Source organism: Arabidopsis thaliana, chromosome 2 (assembly GCF_000001735.4).
Source record: "Arabidopsis thaliana chromosome 2, partial sequence".
Lineage (NCBI taxonomy): Eukaryota > Viridiplantae > Streptophyta > Magnoliopsida > Brassicales > Brassicaceae > Arabidopsis > Arabidopsis thaliana.
The window spans coordinates 4882612-4901463 of record NC_003071.7 but is presented as its reverse complement, the minus strand read 5'-3'; the positions used below and the strand labels follow the sequence as shown (position 1 = coordinate 4901463).

Here is an 18852-nt window from a genome sequence, read left to right as displayed (position 1 = left end):
TTGCCCTAAATATAACAAATCGATGCATATAAACCCCAAAATCAAATCGTCACAAAGAACTAGGTCAAATTGAGAGTAAGACATGCCTTGATTTTGAGCTCAGTGGTGGCTGCGACAAGGTTAGAGCTCACTGGTGGCTGCGACAAGGTTAGAGCTCACTGGTGGCTGCAAAATGAAAGTCGATTCTATGAGATTAGGTCAAAATGCGAGAAAGATGGAAGCTGAAATGGATTAATAAGGAATAAGGAAGAAAGACTAACCTTGAATTTGAGCTCAACGGTGGCTGAGCTGGAGAATGTGGCGGCGGAGAATCCGAATTTCTGGCCAGCGACAGATCTTAGCTTTTAGGTTGAATCGATTTTGGGAGTGGATTCGACAGATCTAAGGCAAAAGTGAATAATTTTGGTCTTCTCGATTTTCTTAGGTTTTCACGAAGCTGTAGAGGGAAGTGAATAGTTTTGCTTAAGTGTTGGCGCTGAAGTGAATAATTTTACCTAAGTGTTGGCGGACTAAAGTATTTTACATTCCCGCTAGAGGATTTACGGTCTTAGCGTTTATAAGGTGCTATTAAAAAGTAACCAAAAATTTTATTCATCTTTTATAGCAGTTGAGGAAAATGAGCTATCCTCTACTGCTATCAATGAGGACTTTTTTTGTAGTGTATATGAAACCAGCTCCAATGCTTCCTCTAACATCCCGAATTGGCAATACAAACCCTGAAGGTGCTCTTTTCTTTGATGTATCATGTGAGAATGAGTACTGCGTTTTCGACATGCATATGGGAAGATTCGAGAAGCCTTGTTGTGTGTACATCTCAATCTGTTTATGTGCCTGTATGAGCAATTTTCAATCTAAAACATGTTAATAATAAATCTTATAAGTAATTTTCAATAATATTTTAGTAAAGAAAACTATCAAAGGTCTCTTTGGAATGGTGTATGTTTGAATTAAAAAGAAAACAACAAACAGTAATTATTATGTGGATATTTAAGGGGAACTAAAAATAATAATATAGTCCTCCCCCAAGTCCTTTAAATTTTCTTGAGAGGAGTCACAATTGAGCCATGTTCAGAAGATATATGTTTTAGAACACCAAGAAAAATATCTTTGAACACTAAGATGTCAGTTTAATGGATCGTGAAAGTCTTTGGACCCTACGACTGGTTTATGATGAACTTGTTTGTAGGGAGATGCGATTTTGACTCAACTCAGGTCTAAGTATCATCCGGAAAGCTCATCCCCCTTTAATTTGAAGATGAAAGTCTTAATATGAGTTATGAAAAAAAAACTTTTGAAAAAGATATATTGGCAAGTGTTTTAAATAAAGTGCATAGTCAATCTTAATGGTAAATTTTCTTAGAGAATGGCTTCTTTCTTCGATCTCTTTGACTAATGTGGTGCTTCAAGTTTTCTTCCCTAGTTCTAGCTTCCTAGTATTCTTCGTTTTTGTAATTTAAAATTTTCATTACTTAGTCCGGTTTTTAAGAATTATTTTCTATAATGTTTAATTTGTAAACAGTGCCGGTTTAAATAGAGGGGCAAGCGGTGCGACAGCCAAGAATCCAAACCCATGTTTTAACAATTAAGGGACATATATTTTTTAAAAAATATTTTTAAAAATTAGATATAACACAAAAATAAAATTTAGAATGGACCTATAATTTTTTTAATGCATTTTTTTTTTTTTTGTTAACTAAATTATCATACAAAAAATTTTATAACAAAATATAAAAAAAAATTATCCTACACCCATGAAATTGTTGAGCGGACACTGTTTGTAAACATATGTACGAAAATGGGTTTTAGCTAATGCGGGGGTAAAAAAATCTTGTCAAATATTTAGAGAAAAATACTGTTTTATAAATAAAAAATACTGGTTGACATCGTTTAAAATTTTGAAAACTTCTCGATTTCAAAGTTTCATCAAAGACAATACTTAGCTTTTTGGGTTAAAGTCTTCATATGTCTTTCAAGAAAAGATCTTGAACTCATTAAAACAAAATAGAAGTGATAATAAAATAAAGATTATAAATCTCAAATGACACACGTAAATTGATGATGTCATAAAAATCCATGATAGCTGTTGTTTTGTTTGTACTCTAGTAATGTAAATTGTAAAGCATAAAAGTAACTAAAATATCTTATGCCTTTCACACGTAGAGCCCAAAACCCTTCCGAGCTAAGTAATCTCGTGACTTGTGAGGCACAAAATTATCTCACTTGATTTTCTCAAATTTTAGAATAGATTTTTATTTTCTAAAAAACTAAAAAACTTGATAATATTATGTGGACGAGTATATCTTATAATTTATAGGGTTATATCCAGATTTAAATCTGGATTAGGAACTGTAAAAGGCAAAAAAAAAAAAAAATACATTAAAAACAAAATAAATACGTGGACAATAATAAATAAAATAACTCTCATTAGTGATGAATGCCCATCATGAAGCCGTGGAAGATTTCCAGGATTGGGAGCCATGTCGTTACTCCACGTACCATGGAGAGATGGAAACAAATAATGGAGTGAACAGAGACTATGTTCGTGAGGATGTGGCAGCGGATAGGGGCAAACGCAAGAGAGAGGACACCATCGAAGAAGATGAAGAACACGAGCCTTCTAAGATGGTGATCCGTGAGGCTGGGGAAAGCAGTGGTTGCTCCGGAGAGACGGTTCAGCCGAATGACGTGGGGAGAGGCGCGGTGGGCCCAGAACCCCCTCTTCCTCCATGAGGACAGCCGCTTGGAACTGCAGAGGACTGGGCAATGACCTCGCAGTTCGACGTCTAAAGGAGATAAAGAAGAAATTCTCTCCAGACATCATTGTTCTCATGGAAACGAAGTAAAGGAATGACATCGTCAGAGATATTTGCAGCGATGTAGGTTATGATAGGGTTGTAATGGTTCCTCCAAATGGTCTAAGTGGTGGAATTGCTTTAATGTGGAAAAGTAGTATTTCTGTATTCTGTTCTTTATCAATCCCCAAACCTTGTAGATACTTTTGTTAATATTAATGGATTTGGGTTCTATTTATCTTGTGTATATGGTCACCCAAATCCTATCCATAGACACTTGGTTTGGGAAAGATTAGAACGAACAGCAACACAAAGAACAGGTCCTTGGATGGCTATAGGGAACTTCAATGAAATACGAGGCAACCATGAGAAAAAAGGAGGCAACTTGAGGCCAGAAAGCTCTTTCTTTGATTTCAGGAAAATGATACAAACCTGTGACTTCCATGATCTCAAGTTTACAGGAGACCCTTTCTCTTGGGTCGGAAAACGACACACTCATGATGTTGCCTGCTGCTTGGATCGATCCTTGGTGAATAACGAATGGTTAACTCAATTTCCCGCATCCCACATGGAATTCCTTGAGTTAATAGAATCAGATCATCGACCAGTGATCACAACAATCACGAGCGATTTTGAGCAGAAGCATAACCAGTTCTGTTTTGATGGAAGAATGGTTGAGCGTGATGGGTTCAGTGATGCTGTCAGACGTGGGTGGAACCGGAGAATCTTTCACCAGGACGACAATCTACGATCACGACTCACTGCCTGCAGAAGAGAAATATCTCAATGGAAGAGGCGATATCGATCAAATGCCCAAGAAGATATAGCCCTTCTCAAAAACAGAATTGATAGAGCTCACTCTGATGGCACAACAACTCAACACATCCGAGAGCTCAGATTGCAGCTGTCGAAGGCTTATGCTGCTGAAGAAGAATTCTAGAGACTTAAGAGCCGGAAAACATGGCTGTCAGGTGGAGACCGTAACACAAAGTATTTTTTTGCCTCTGCAAAAACACGATCTGCACGAAATAGAATGTACTCTATCTTGGACGATGCGAATGTGGAACACAGAGGCAGTTCTAATATTGGGGAAGTGGCGCAACAATTCTTCACCAAGCTCTTTCGGAGTGACTTAACGACAAATAACAATCACTACTATGTTCTAAATGGCTTCCAACAACGAGTAACCGCAGATATGAATGCAGACCTAACAAAGAAGATTACCGAAGAGGAGGTTAAAGAAGCAGTCTTTTCTATAGGCGGAACTAAAGCCCCGGGGTCTGATGGATTCACTGGTGCATTTTATCACCATTACTGGGATGACATCAAACAATCTATCATGGCTGAGGTACATGACTTTTTTGAGAATGGCATTTTTGATAAATCCATGAACCACACAAACTTGTGCCTTATACCGAAACCAGCAAGTTCTCGTCTTCTGAGTGACTACAGACCGATTGCCTTATGCAACGTGAGCTACACAATTATTTCTAAGATTCTGGTGGCCCGTCTGAAGAAGCACCTTTCAAGTATTATCTCTGAGGAACAGGCAGCTTTTATTCCAGGGCGTGTAATCACGGACAATGTCATTATTGCTCATGAGGTTATCCACGCTCTTAAAGTGAAGAAAAGATGCTCAAATTCGTATATGGCCATCAAGACAGACATCACAAAGGCATATGATCGTCTCGAATGGGATTTCCTACAAGCCGCAATGTTCAAATTCGGATTTGACGTTCGTTGGATTGAATGGATTATGACTTGTGTCAGAACTCCAACCTTTTCGGTTAATATCAATGGTGCTCCTTATGGATTCATTCAGCCGGAACGAGGCATACGCCAAGGCGATCCCCTCTCCCCTTACCTCTTTATATTATGTGCTGAGGTACTAAGTCATATGATGAAAAAGGCAGAAACTCAAGGTCTCATCAAAGGAATCAAGATAAGTAATAAAAGTCCTCAAGTAAGTCATCTACTATTCGCAGATGACTCCCTGTTTTTCTGTCAAGCCAACATGAAATCGTGTCTTGCTATCAAGGATATTCTAACACAGTATGAAAGAGCTTCGGGACAAAAGGTCAATACCAGTAAATCAGCTCTTCATTTTGGAAAAAGGGTACAAGATACGACGAAGACGGCTATACGCAGAACTCTTGACATTCATAATGACGGGGGATGTAACAAGTATCTGGGATTGCCTGAGCAATTTGGAAGAAAGAAGATTGAGTTGTTCCAGTACATAGTTGAAAAGGTCAGAGAGAAAACAAAGGGATGGAGGAATAAATTCCTTTCTCATGGAGGTAAAGAAGTCTTGCTAAAAGCTATAGCCCTTGCTATGCCGGTATATTCGATGAACTGTTACAAGCTTCCCAAACACATATGTGAGGAGATTGAACGCATCATTTCACAGTATTGGTGGTGTACTCAACCGGAAGGAAACGCAATGCATTGGGTGGCTTGGGAGCGAATGAAATTTTCAAAAGAAGAAAGAGGACTCGGATTTCGGGATATTGGCAAATTCAATGATGCACTACTCGCTAAACAAGCTTGGAGAATCCTTCATAATCCTGAATGCTTAATGGCACGTGTGTTGCGGGGGAGGTACTTTCCTAATTCAAATGTTTTAGTCGCTTCAATTGGCTCACAAAGCTCCTTCGGATGGCAATCCCTACTGAAGGGCAGAGATCTATTAAAAAAAGGAATGCGCTACATAGTAGGAGATGGAACTTCGATTCAGCCTTGGGTGGATCCATGGCTGCCACTACACCCTCCCCGACCTCCGCGCCAACTTGATCACACTCAACCACAGTTTCAAACGCTTCAGGACTTTTTCCTCCCACACAAAACTGGATGGAATGAACGATTACTACAGGAACGAGTAGCACCAGAGGATATTCCGCACACCTTGGCTTTAAAGATTAGCCAGTCACAATCAAAGGATTATTTGGGATGGCATTACACAGATACGAGGCTTTACACAGTTAAATCGGGTTATTGGCTTGCAACACACCTCCACAGTGACGAACCACGAGCACTACCCCCAACAGGAGATCCACACCTGAAAAGAAGTATCTGGAAAACGACAACGACACCGAAGATTAAACATTTCCTCTGGAGAATGCTCTCAAAGGCACTTGCTACAGGAGAAGAACTCGAGCGAAGACACATCAATCCGGATAAGTACTGCAAACGTTGCGTCACAGAGACAGAAACTACAGATCACCTATTTTTCACTTGTCCTCACGCAATGCAAATCTGGAGAGCATCAACCATTCCGATTCAAGACCTTACAGACTCACGAGTAAGCTTAGAAACAAAGATGTCTATAATCTTCGAATGGCACAAGCAAAGCTCGAACAATCAGTTACAGGCACAACTTCCCTTCTGGATTTTATGGCAAATCTGGAAGAACAGAAACAAACTAATATTCGGGAGAGAAGCAAACACGTGGGAGAAAGATCTATCAAGCGCACATCACGATGCCGAAGAATGGAGTACTCTTGGAGATACACGTCGTCTTAGGAATTTCACTCTCCTACTGCGAATGGAAGTCGACGTATTCTTCACTGGAGACGGCCTGAAGCAGGCTGGATAAAATGTAACTATGATGGAAGCTACATACAACACCTTCAAAGAACATCAGCGGCCTGGATCATTCGCAATGAGTTCGGTCACTACAAAGGAGCAGGGAAGATTCAAGGTACACAAGCTACATCCGCACTAGAAGTTGAATGCAATTCACTGGTTTCAGCAATGCAACATTTATGGGCAAAAGGACACACTAAGGTTATATTTGAAGGCGACTGCAAAATTCTGGTGGACGTGTTACAAGGGAAGACAAAAAGATTCGATATTACAAACTGGCTGCACGAAATTCAAACATGGAAACGGAGATTCTCTGAAGTTCAATTTAGGTGGATACCAAGACAAGTGAACAGATCGGCAGATACATTGTCTAAGTATCACAACCAAAATGATCAAGGATATACTTTCTTCTATTTTGTACCCCGTTGTATTTCGGACTCATTACACTTTGAGTACATCTCATCAATATAATGTCATAAGTGTTAAAAAAACAAAAAAACTATACTAACACAAATTTTGTGTAAAAATACCAGTTGACTCTATATGTCGACATTTAATGTTTTAATCGTAAATATGGTAACTGCTCTAATAAGTCTGTCATTACAAAGAAAAAAAACTGTCACCACTATAAATATTATTATAGCAAAAAAATATGCAAAAAAAACCATAATTGATTTTTGAAGTTATAGATTTTTTTTATATATTTACGGTATAGTTTTTAGGTGTAAGGTTTAGTCTTTATGATATAAAAATTAGTTTTGAATATTAAATTTAGTTTTAGATTTGTGATATTTTTGAAAAATAAAATTAATTATAGTATTTTTTGGAAAAACTCATTTTAGTGGTATTTAAAAGAATTTCTAAAAACAATTGACAAAAAAAATTCAAATCTGTCATAATATGATTTTCCAAATAAAAAAACTGTTACAGTAGTTAGTATTATTCTATTAAAAAAATTATGAAAAAAGAAAATTATAAATCAGTCACCATAAGGATTTCAAATTACAAATCTGTCGTAACATAAAAAAAATTTAAGGTCATTCCAGTAATTTATTTTATTTTTTATTAAACCTGGCATCAAACCACAGATTTATGGTAATATAAATTTATCTGTCACAACATAAAATAACTCTGTCATAACACAAAACATTATATTTTAGAAAACAAATATGCCATCAAACGATAGATATTGTGTAAAATTACAAGAATCTGTTATAACATAAAACAAGTCTATCATAACATTAAAAAAATTGGTTATCGTTAGACCTCATTCTAGTAATTAATTTTGTGACAACAAATTTGTTACAATGTGACATATTTTTTTAACAAAATTATAAATCTGCCATCACTTAATGTGAAAATAATATATAAAAGTAAAATTTCATATATCTTTCCTATATATCACATGTTATTTAAAATAAATAAATTATTACTGTATATAAATTCCAAAATTGTATTGTGTATCAAAATATTTGGAAACAAATCAGAATAGATTTTGAATTGGATCCTAAAAAATCAATCCTACTTAAGATAGTAATAATAATAATAAATACTGCCTTATTATAAAATTAAGTTATAGTTGAATAACACACTCTCTGATGATAAATTGTTTACACGTAGGTTAACTAAAAAAGTTTTGTTACACGAATTTAGCCACACACACGTGTATTATATAAACACGAATACAAAGGAAGAAGAAGCAAAGAAAAAACAGCAAAGAGAAGTAGAGAACAAACTGAAAATGGAGATATGGTTACTTATCTTGGGCTCTCTCTTCCTCTCTCTCCTTCTCAATTTACTCCTCTTTCGCCGCCGTGACTCCTCCTCTCTTCCGTTACCACCTGACCCTAACTTCTTCCCTTTCCTTGGAACCCTCCAATGGCTCCGGCAAGGCTTAGGTGGACTCAACAACTATCTCCGCTCCGTCCACCACCGTCTCGGTCCCATCATCACCCTTCGCATCACTTCCCGCCCCGCTATCTTCGTCGCCGATCGTTCTCTTGCTCACCAGGCTCTCGTTTTGAACGGTGCCGTTTTCGCTGATCGTCCACCGGCTGCTCCGATCAGTAAGATTATTTCGAGTAACCAACATAACATCAGCTCTAGTTTATATGGAGCCACGTGGCGTCTTCTTCGCCGGAATCTCACTTCTGAGATTCTTCACCCCTCGCGCGTGAGATCTTACTCTCACGCGCGGCGTTGGGTTCTTGAGATTCTTTTTGATCGATTTGGTAAAAGCAGAGGTGAAGAACCGATTGTTGTTGTTGATCATCTTCACTATGCAATGTTTGCGCTTCTTGTTCTCATGTGTTTTGGAGATAAGCTTGACGAGAAACAAATCAAACAGGTGGAATATGTTCAGAGACGACAGCTTCTTGGCTTTTCCAGATTCAATATTCTCAATCTCTGGCCTAAGTTTACTAAATTGATTTTGCGAAAGAGATGGGAAGAGTTTTTCCAGATGCGGAGAGAGCAGCATGACGTTTTGCTTCCGTTGATTCGTGCTCGGAGAAAGATTGTTGAAGAGAGAAAGAATAGATCATCAGAGGAAGAAGAAGACAACAAAGTGTATGTACAATCATACGTTGATACTCTGCTTGAGCTGGAGCTTCCAGATGAGAAGAGGAAGCTGAACGAAGATGAGATTGTTAGTTTGTGTTCGGAGTTTCTCAACGGTGGGACTGATACAACGGCCACCGCGTTGCAATGGATCATGGCGAACTTGGTGAAAAACCCGGAGATTCAGAAGAGGTTATACGAGGAGATCAAAAGCGTAGTTGGGGAAGAAGCAAAGGAAGTAGAGGAAGAAGACGCGCAAAAGATGCCGTATCTAAAGGCAGTGGTGATGGAGGGTCTCCGGAGACATCCTCCGGGACATTTTGTACTCCCGCACAGTGTAACTGAGGACACTGTGTTGGGAGGATACAAAGTCCCGAAGAAGGGAACAATTAATTTCATGGTGGCAGAGATTGGGAGGGATCCAATGGTGTGGGAGGAACCAATGGCGTTTAAGCCAGAGAGGTTTATGGGAGAAGAAGAAGCGGTGGACATAACCGGAAGCAGAGGGATAAAGATGATGCCGTTCGGGGCGGGTAGAAGGATTTGTCCAGGGATTGGGCTAGCGATGCTGCATCTTGAGTACTATGTGGCGAATATGGTGAGGGAGTTTGAGTGGAAAGAGGTCCAAGGTCATGAAGTGGACTTGACGGAGAAGTTTGAGTTTACCGTAGTCATGAAGCATTCGCTTAAGGCTCTTGCTGTTCTTAGGAGAAGTCACTAGTCGTCTACTTCTTCACCAAAGACTAGGTTATGTTTGAGGTTATGTGCATTTTGTTTGGTGAAGTCAACTATGGAACTCTATTTTTTGTAAAATACATTTTGTACCTTGGAATAAAATAAACGATAGAAACAACAAAAGAAATTTTAACGAAAGTGGCAAAAAAAAGATTTCATTTCAGTGTTTAGCAAAGTGAGATTTCAATCTCAATTTTTGGCACTTCATTTGTTTTATGACAAATATACTCCTAATGAGATCAACCAAACCGTTGGGTTGCGGTTTGTTTTGGTTTAGTTCCTGCGGTTTAATTTAAAAAAAAAAAAAATTGAAACGAAGAAATCGAAGAAGAAGAAAAAGAGAAAGCAAAAGAGAGATTTGAGTAGAAATAAGTTCGAATTCATCAACTCCTTCGTTTTTCGACATCACTTCAAATTGTTGGGTTTATGATTTCCGTCGAACTTTCCACATTCAGTGAACTCTAAAATCCGGTGAAGTCAAAGTTCAAAATTCGGCGAAGTTTCGACAATTAGTGAACTCCAAAATCCGGCGAAGCAAAAATCGCACTTTTTCCGGCGAAGAGGAATTGAGAAACCTCCGGCGCGAGATAGCAACTTCGTTATGGCTGAGAAGGAGAAGCGGGTACTCAGAGTTTCCCCGAGGAGAAAACTGTCTTCGACAAAGGCAACGGTGGAACTGGATAAGTTTCTCTTATTTTCCGTCTGGAGATTAAAAATTTGAATTGAAAATCTCTGTTTACGCCAAAAATCAGCTTTTGAGTATTAATGTGGATAAATCTTGTGTACGTACACGAATTCGTATTGTTTACATCCTTACTTAATTGTATATCACTCCAAATTGCAGACAGTACAAGTGTTGCTCCGACGGAAGATCTTATTTATGCCAAGAAACCACATATGGGAAGAATGAGCTTCAGGTATTATACTAATTAGCAGTGATCACTAGCAGATAGTGCAATGTTTCGTTTTGCAGCACACCTTCTTGTCTCAGTGAAATTCCATTTTATGGTCAATACTTTCATGGCCGCAGATTGTCAAATTAAAAGTAAAGTAGTGGGATTTCACAAGTCTTACTCTGAAACCAAGCCCATTAATGAATTCGGAAACCAAGAATAAATAAATATGTATACAGTATATAAACTATTTCTGATGCGGCTATAACCAAAAGTAATCATCAATCAAAGCTCTCGAGTTCCAAGGAGACTTCACCAATATAAAGAGTCTCCTCATCAAAGGACTCTGAACTTGACGAAATCTTGTGTTAATTTCCTACACTAGAAGCTGAAAGATTTATGGATTTTGATAATGGCGAAGCAACATTTCTTCAAGCCTCTTCTTCCCGGATTCCACTGTCATTTGGTACTCTCTCTCTCTCTCACTCTTTCCCTTCTTTTATCTCTGTCTATGCCCCTCTGAGAAGCTCATTTAGAATAAACTGCCAAACTGGTCTGGTTTTGTATTTACATGTTGCTTGAGACAATTCATGCAGCCTTCTTCTTGAAGAATATAGAAGGAAGAGACGAGTAGAAGACGGCGGAGCTGAGATAGGACGTGTCGAAGATAACTTGGGAAGTGAAGATAGATGGACAGAGACTCACTGACGGTTGTAAAGAGTTTGCTCTCTCACATGATGATAGACTTTAGTGGTATGAATGATAATGTAAATACTCGATTAAAGCCTATCTTTATAAACTTCCATATAGGCATGACCACGGTTACGGTTATTACGGTTACGGTTATTACGGTTACGGTTTATTAACCACCGGTTACGTTTATAAATTTTTGTTAATCTTAACCTTAACCGTTATATATACGGTTAAAACGGTTACGGTTAAATACGGTTACGGTTAAATACGGTTATGGTTAAATACGGTATTTGATAATTATGATATAGTTAATATATGAGACAAAATATTATATTTTTTAATCTTTATAATAAAATAAATAAATAAATAGTGATATATCAAATAATATTTATTTTACGTAATTATGTGTTTCAAATATTTATAGTGAATCAACTATCTATTTTTCTTAAATAAACCAATGAATAAACAAATTAATGGTCATAATTATAATAATTGAGTTAATTACATTTTCCAAACAAAAACAATACTAAAGAGAAGATGTTGTGAACATTAAGAAACAGTTTTAAGAGTATAATAATAATATGAACTACTTATGATTTGATTTATGGTAAAAAGAGTAGTGGAGTAACTTCGATCGTAGTAGTGGGCATATTAAACGATTTAAGTTACTATTTTAGTGAAATAATTATTTATTTAGAATTATACACAGTTACAACTATATTTTTAAGGTTTTAACCATACGGTTAACCGACGGTTTTGATACGGTTTCGGTTAATTAATGGTTACGGTTAGTATATTTTCTTAACCGTAACGGGTCTATTTTCACGGTTAACGGTTACGGTTATTAACCGTTTTATACAATTACGGTTGGGTTACGGTTAATAAACGGTCTGGTTACGGTCCGAAATACGGTTACGGTTAGATTTTGGTCATGCCTACTTCCATACATTAATTAAAAACTCTCAAGGTTCAGGAATTACAAGGATTGAACAATCAAACAAATGAAGAACAAGACTAGATTCTCAGCATCTCTTCGAATCTAATCTCTCCATACGATAGTCTCATAACGACTAATCCTCCACTTGATTCAACATGCTTTTCCCCAAAGCATTCTCTCCTTATTTATAAGCAGCAATCCCAAGGCACAACCTTAACCCTTCGTACGGGTGATCCCTGTCACCTCATCAACCTCCTCACTTGTCATATCCTCACACGTGTGTGCTACTTTGTCCTTCTTTCTCCTGAAAAACACCCTGTGTAACTTATCACATGATCTTCGAATCGGTGACATTGTTGTTTTCAGACAAGAGAGAGATCTGTCCTTCCACGTTACACTGTTGGGGCCTAGTTGGTGTGAGATTCAATATATGTCTTGTTTACACGACTAGAGCAACCTCGGTTAGTTGTGCTGTCTTTCGAACTCTGTCCTTGATATTTTAAAAATCTGCTGAGATAATAGAATCTGAATCTTAAAGTAGAGATAATCAGTTTAACTATTACCAGTTTGATTTGTTCTCTTCGTTTGAAGGGAAGATTCAATGGAAGAAGAATCCAAGAAGAGAAACAGAGTCTTCGTCACTAGATCCTTCTTGTTGTGTGGCTAATGTCATGGCTTCGAGTCTACAGCTTGTCCGCCAAAGAGCCAGAATAACAAGCTAATGAAGAGTCTCTTTCCCCAGAACTAGAAAGCAGTGAAGATACCAACCTTGGTGAGTTTTGTTTCGTCTCTCATTCTAATACGTGACATTCAAGAATCAGTTTCACTATTACCACTTGTATTTATTCCTGTCATTTTCTGGGATGATTCAAAGGAGGAAGAAAAGGAAGAAGAATCCCTTTAGTTTTGTGGCTAATATTTTGCCTACGAGTCTACGTTATGACAAACTGGCGAGGTGAATGGCATAAAAAATGCAAAGAAGATGAGTTTCTTGGATAAAGATGATGTGAAATGGTCTACGAATCTGAGGTTTGAAAAGGACCGTAAGAGAATGAGATTAGTAGGAGGTTGGAAAACGTTTTGCAATGCTAACTGTGTGAAGAGAGGAGAATCGATAGTGTTGGAACTGATTGTGGAAGCAGAAAGCTTTGTTCTTAAGTTCTACTCTAATGTAATAATGCAAGAGATCAAATAAAACTGTTTCTGAGGTTATTCAATTACAAGAAGGGTAAATTGCACACAGTAGCCATTGACCCACTTTTAATTTCAGATTTTGACAAAGTGGGCTGGGCCTTTCAGCTATTAGCCATTAAGCCAAAAACTGACCAAAATGCCCCTGGCGACCTGACGAAACTGAACCCGGTTTGTACGTACGGACCGCGTCGTTGGAATCCAAAAGAACCGGGTTCGTACGTACGCTGTTCATCGACGAGAAATGCATTAAATGATTTCTGGGTTTCGGCGAAGTTGACACTTGAGATTGGAATAAAAAAAATTTAAAATTCGTTGGGCTCAGAAGTTTTTAATGCTAAATAGTTTTGACAAGACTAAAAGTCATGATTACCTATTATAATAGAGATTATATTGTAAGATATTTTGATAATTTAGATTAGAATTCTGGGTAAAAAACGTAAATCGAAATTCTGTTAAGGTGAAGAAACGAAAATCGAAATTGTGTTACGGTGAAGAATCTGAAGTTTTCAGTTGCTGTTTTACAAAGTTTGAAGGATTGAAGGGGAGACAATCTGTGTTCTGGGTAAGAAATTCGTGTTAATCCTAATTACACTTGAGAACGTGATTTGAATGATACGTTTTTAAAAATTTCTGGGTTCATACATTGTTTTGTTGGAGATTCTATTTGTATTTGTAGATATAAATGAAAGCTCTATGTTTTGTTTAGTTAAATTTATAAGTACATAAATTGTTTTGTTAAGCTTCTTTTTGTCTTCGTTGACATAAATGAAATCCTTGAAAAAAGATCTGATTTTTTTTTATTTAATGTTGGTCTGACATGAGAAATTTATGTTGCAGGTATGGAGTTACCTGTATTAATTATGGTTGGTGAGTGGATATACAAAGAAGAAGGTTGGAAATTTGAAGCTGAAAAAGGAAGTTTCGGACGCTGTGTACGTATTATAGACACAACGACGTACACGGATTTGGCAAGTACAATATGTGATGTTTTCAGCTATAAGTTTAGTGAATGGAACCCTATAATAAGTTACTGGATGCCTGGAAAGATGTCTGATATGATAGCAAGTAATCGCCCTCCAGTATATATTGAGAATCAAATCAGCCTGGATACATTTATGTTGATTCGTAATGGCGATCCTTCTGTTAACTTGTTTGTGTCTTTTTACCCTATCGGCAATGGAGGCAATACAGAGACAGGGGTTACAAATGTTGATGCAGCTCATAATGGTTACGAAGATATAAATGTAGATGAGGAGGATGACATAGATGAAGGTGATGAGGATGAACATGAGGACGAGGATAACGAAGAGGACGAAGATATGGATGTACATGACGATGACACCGATGGTGAAAGCCGTGGAAGTACACTCGACCCTACAGTAGACTTTAGTGAAGGTAGTAGCGAAGAATACGATTACAATAAATGGGGTGACATGATTGTGGAACAATATGGAAATGGTCATGTTGAGGAGGGCGTCGTGAATGACACTCAACATACCGTGGAACCCCCAGGGGAATTCACTCGTCTATTGGCATCGTGTACGTCGACGGGTACACATGTACCTCATGTAGAACCCACTGGTGTTTTGGTTGACTGTACACCAACCTCTGCTCCATCCCCGACGTGTCAACATGGTTTGTACCAATGTACGTACACTAGAGTCTGTGCAGAGGAGACAAGATGCGAAGGTGAATTAGTTGAGCACACGGATGATATAGCTGAGAACGTAACTGGAGATGATGGTATAGTCGTCCTAGAAGGGGTTTCTGCAAGTGGGTTAAATATTGAATCTGATGACGGTCTAGTGACAACAGGTGAAGCCTACGAAGTGTATAAAGGGTTTTCTACATTGCATAATGCTGAGAATGAGTTGCTCGATACTGATGCGGATCCTGTATTCGATGATTTAGCCAATGTTCGAGTCGATGTGACAGAAGTTGAATTGAGTACGTCAGGTCATCCGTTGTATGTGGGAAGTGTTTTCAAAAACAAGCAAGTCATACAGCAGACCATGCGACTTGTTGCAATCAAAAAGTGCTTCCGCTACAAACAAACTCGGTCATGCCCTAAAAGATTAGAGATGTTCTGCGTAGATCGCAATTGTTCGTGGCATTTGACTGCACATGTCATACCCAATTCCAAATGTTTCAAAATCACAGGGTATGATTCCATCCATGTTTGCAAGATCGACACTCGAAAGGATTATCGTAAACATGCAACTTACAAGCTTTTAGGCGAGGTTATGAAGAATAGATATAGTTCTTCGCAAGGGGGTCCTAGAGCTGTAGATTTGCCTCGATTGGTCTTAAATGACCTTAACGTTCGGATCTCATATTCTTCAGCATGGAGAGCTAGAGAGGTTGCAGTAAACTCTATAAGGGGTGATGATATGGCTAGTTACAGGTTTTTACCTACATATCTGTATCTTTTACAATTAGCAAATCCCGGTACAATCTGTCATCTCCACTCCACTCCTGAAGATAAAGGTCGCCAGCGCTTCAAATATGTATTCGTTTCTCTCTCGGCGTCTATAAAAGGTTGGAAATATATGAGGAAAGTCATTGTTGTAGACGGAACGCAGCTAGTCGGTCGTTACAAAGGATGCCTCCTTATAGCATGTGCACAAGACGGGAACTTCCAAATTTTTCCATTAGCTTTTGGGGTTGTTGACGGCGAGACCGATGCTTCATGGATTTGGTTCTTTGAGAAATTATCAGAGATTGTTCCAGATACTGACGATTTGATGATTGTCTCGGACAGGCATTCTTCCATATATAAAGGCGTTAGTGTGGTGTACCCGAAAGCCAATCATGGAGCATGTATAGTACACCTGGAGCGAAACATATCGGTGTCTTACGCAAGGTACGGTGTGTCTGGTTTATTCTTTAGCGCCGCTAAAGTGTATCGGGTTAGAGATTTTGAAAAATACTTTGAAGAGTTAAGAGGTCGGAGCCCCGGATGCGCAAAGTATTTAGAGGATGTTGGATTTGAGCATTGGACTAGGGCATACTGCAAAGGGGAGCGGTACAATATCATGACGAGCAACAACTCCGAGGCAATGAACAATGTCTTAAGCAAGGCAAAAGCCTATCCAATTGTCTATATGCTAGAGTTCATCCGAGAGGTCATCATGCGATGGTTTGCAGCAAGGCAGAAAAAAGTGTCGAAGTGTAACTCTTTGGTCACCCCGGAGGTAGATGAACGTTTCCTTCAAGACTTGCCTGCGTCAGGAAAGTTCTCAGTCATGATGTCTGGGCCTTGGAGTTATCAAGTTACTTCAAAGACTGGTGAGCATTTTCACGTTGTCCTAGATGAGTGTACGTGTACTTGTCTTAGGTACACAATTTTAAGAATCCCATGCGAGCATGCTCTAGCTGCTGCAATACATTTTGGCATCAACCCGAAGGCTGTTGTTGGATTGTGGTATAGCCTTCAAGTGTTTTCTGATTCTTTCCAAGAACCCGTTTTACCTATACCGGACCCAAAAGACGTTGTTATTCCTCAAGAGTTATCGGACATGATTCTCATACCTCCACGCAGCAGAGGACCACCTGGGAGACCACCCACCAAGAGGATACCATCTACTGGGGAAAACCGGGTAAGATTTTCCCCCATCCTCACTTCTATGCAATTTTTCCTTCCTTTTAGGCGCCTTACCATTTTTTAACTTTCAGAAAAAGAGGCAGAAAAGACTCATTCCTAATCAGTGTACAAGATGTCGGCAAACGGGGCATAACAAGAAGACATGCAAAAACCCTATTTAGGCCTCGCGATGGTTAGAGTTTACGTCTCCGTGCTTTTGGAAGCTGTTCTACGTACGTTTTTGGAAATCTTTTGATCAGTCTATGTAGTAATATGACATATTATTTTGTCTGTACGTTACCTTATGTACGTACGTAAGTGGACCTCGTATTATCGGTGTATTTGATTATCCTTCAACTTTTTGTCAATCCCGTTGTTTTCTGTACGTACTTTTGGTAAACGTTTTCATTTGTACGTATATTGGGTACTTCTAATTATACAGAGTTGACGGTTACATTTTTTTGCTATACTGTTACATCAATTTGGGACCAATCATCGCGTCTTTCTAAAATCTATTTAAGAAACTGGTGATAACACCCTTAATTCATTTAAACAAAATTCCACACCCATCACACACATAAGACAGAAAGTCGGTCATTTTGGTTTTTGTTGTTGTCATCATGGATGATGGATATCATGCCATTTCCGAACTTTGTCCCATGATCACAGGATGGAGTATACGCGCTTTTGTGGTCAGGGTGTTTCAAAAATGCGTGGGCATAAATGAGTTCGACCTGGGTCTCATCTTGGCAGATAATCGAGTAATATTTCGTCAACGTCTTTCTAACGTTTTTACTTTCACATACCGTACATGTCCCTAATCATGATGATTTGTTGTAGGGAATGCGTTCCCGCATAGAGGCTACCATTAATCGTCGCCTTGCTTCATTTTACTCTGACCGTATCCGAGAAAATGAGTGGATAGTTATTAATACTTTCTCAGTTCGTCTCCACAACGAGGGAATACACGCAACGTCCCATGACTACCGGATCTGTTTTATGGATCAGACCATTGTTACCAAAGTATCGGGATTGCCTGCAATACCGTATTATGATTTTACTCCTTTTGACTACATCATCGAGAGGACAGTTTCTACCGGAGTGTTAGTCGGTTAGTATATTTGACTGTCTATTCATTTTTGTAAATATGTACGTACACATAATGCTTTTATCTTCCATTACGTACACTAGATGTTATTGGTGTGCTCATTGAGGTTGGCAACTTGACCGAAGACTACCGTGGACGGAAGCTTCCTTTTAAGATAATGGATAAACAATAAGTTGTTTATTTTTAATTATTTAGGGTTTAGGTTTGTTATATCCTGTGTATAATATATATTCTCTGTAGCAAGGAAGTTCTTCAATGTGAAGCACAAAATGCCCAAGCTTTCGAATTTCAAAGATTCTTCCAGCGGCTAACTGGTCCTCAAAACATTATCGCACTCGTATCCTGGCGTCTAACCGGGATTCATAAACTGAAGGCTGTGACCAATGGCCCCATCTCCAAAGTCATTGCTAATCCGGATATACCGGAAGTGGAAGAAATCAGAGTCGTGGTCTATTAGTTAATTATTGTTTCTTTTATTCTAAATAACTACAGATTTGTAACCGAATTTAAACATATCCCTACTTTTATGCTAAAGTTTTACCTTCTAATTGCTACAGTTTACTTATTACAAATACAGCCTAATTGTAATGACTTTCCATGGACGTACAATTATGTTTTGGTACGTTCAAATAGGTGTACTATATGTATAATGTAAACAAACTTAGTTCCATTCATAAGATAAACAATAAAACAAGGAAATAAAAAAACGTTAAAATAAGAGTAGGAAATACAAAGCATAACAACAAACCGAGTAGAGCATACAACCATGTTAA

At 38.2% G+C, this 18852-nt stretch overlaps 4 protein-coding genes and 4 pseudogenes across 8 annotated transcripts; 6 read left to right on the top strand and 2 right to left on the bottom strand.

Annotated features, from left to right (window-relative positions):
- Window positions 1-120: 120 nt before the first annotated feature.
- Window positions 121-344, bottom strand: AT2G12205 (uncharacterized protein; the record flags this gene model as incomplete). The annotated part of the gene is made up of 2 exons (NM_001335379.1): window positions 121-165; window positions 261-344. Coding segments are annotated over 2 exons (129 nt in total), but the record flags the coding sequence as incomplete, so codon positions are not given.
- Window positions 345-519: 175 nt separating this feature from the next.
- On the bottom strand, window positions 520-851 carry AT2G12200 (P-loop containing nucleoside triphosphate hydrolases superfamily protein; the record flags this gene model as incomplete). Its single annotated transcript, NM_126879.1, has 2 exons — window positions 649-851; window positions 520-546 (listed from the first exon to the last, which is right to left on the bottom strand). The coding sequence occupies exons 1-2, from the start codon at window positions 811-813 to the stop codon at window positions 520-522; spliced, it is 192 nt and encodes a 63-aa protein (NP_178923.1). The 5' UTR covers window positions 814-851.
- A 1875-nt stretch (window positions 852-2726) lies between these two features.
- AT2G12195 lies at window positions 2727-6836 on the top strand (annotated as a pseudogene; the record flags this gene model as incomplete). The annotated part of the gene is made up of 1 exon: window positions 2727-6836.
- A 1230-nt stretch (window positions 6837-8066) lies between these two features.
- On the top strand, window positions 8067-9822 carry AT2G12190 (Cytochrome P450 superfamily protein). Its single transcript, NM_126878.2, has one exon. It carries the CDS (start codon window positions 8119-8121, stop codon window positions 9655-9657), a length of 1539 nt encoding a protein of 512 aa, NP_178922.1. The 5' UTR covers window positions 8067-8118; the 3' UTR covers window positions 9658-9822.
- A 217-nt stretch (window positions 9823-10039) lies between these two features.
- Window positions 10040-11397, top strand: AT2G12170 (uncharacterized protein). Its single transcript, NM_001335378.1, has 4 exons — window positions 10040-10355; window positions 10516-10588; window positions 10950-11030; window positions 11161-11397. Exons 1-4 carry the CDS (start codon window positions 10273-10275, stop codon window positions 11170-11172), a joined length of 249 nt encoding a protein of 82 aa, NP_001318213.1. The 5' UTR covers window positions 10040-10272; the 3' UTR covers window positions 11173-11397.
- A 1134-nt stretch (window positions 11398-12531) lies between these two features.
- AT2G12160 lies at window positions 12532-13396 on the top strand (annotated as a pseudogene). The gene has a single exon.
- Window positions 13397-14227: 831 nt separating this feature from the next.
- On the top strand, window positions 14228-17057 carry AT2G12150 (annotated as a pseudogene; the record flags this gene model as incomplete). The annotated part of the gene is made up of 1 exon: window positions 14228-17057.
- A 534-nt stretch (window positions 17058-17591) lies between these two features.
- On the top strand, window positions 17592-18536 carry AT2G12140 (annotated as a pseudogene; the record flags this gene model as incomplete). The annotated part of the gene is made up of 4 exons: window positions 17592-17732; window positions 17812-18082; window positions 18163-18220; window positions 18320-18536.
- Window positions 18537-18852: the final 316 nt, after the last annotated feature.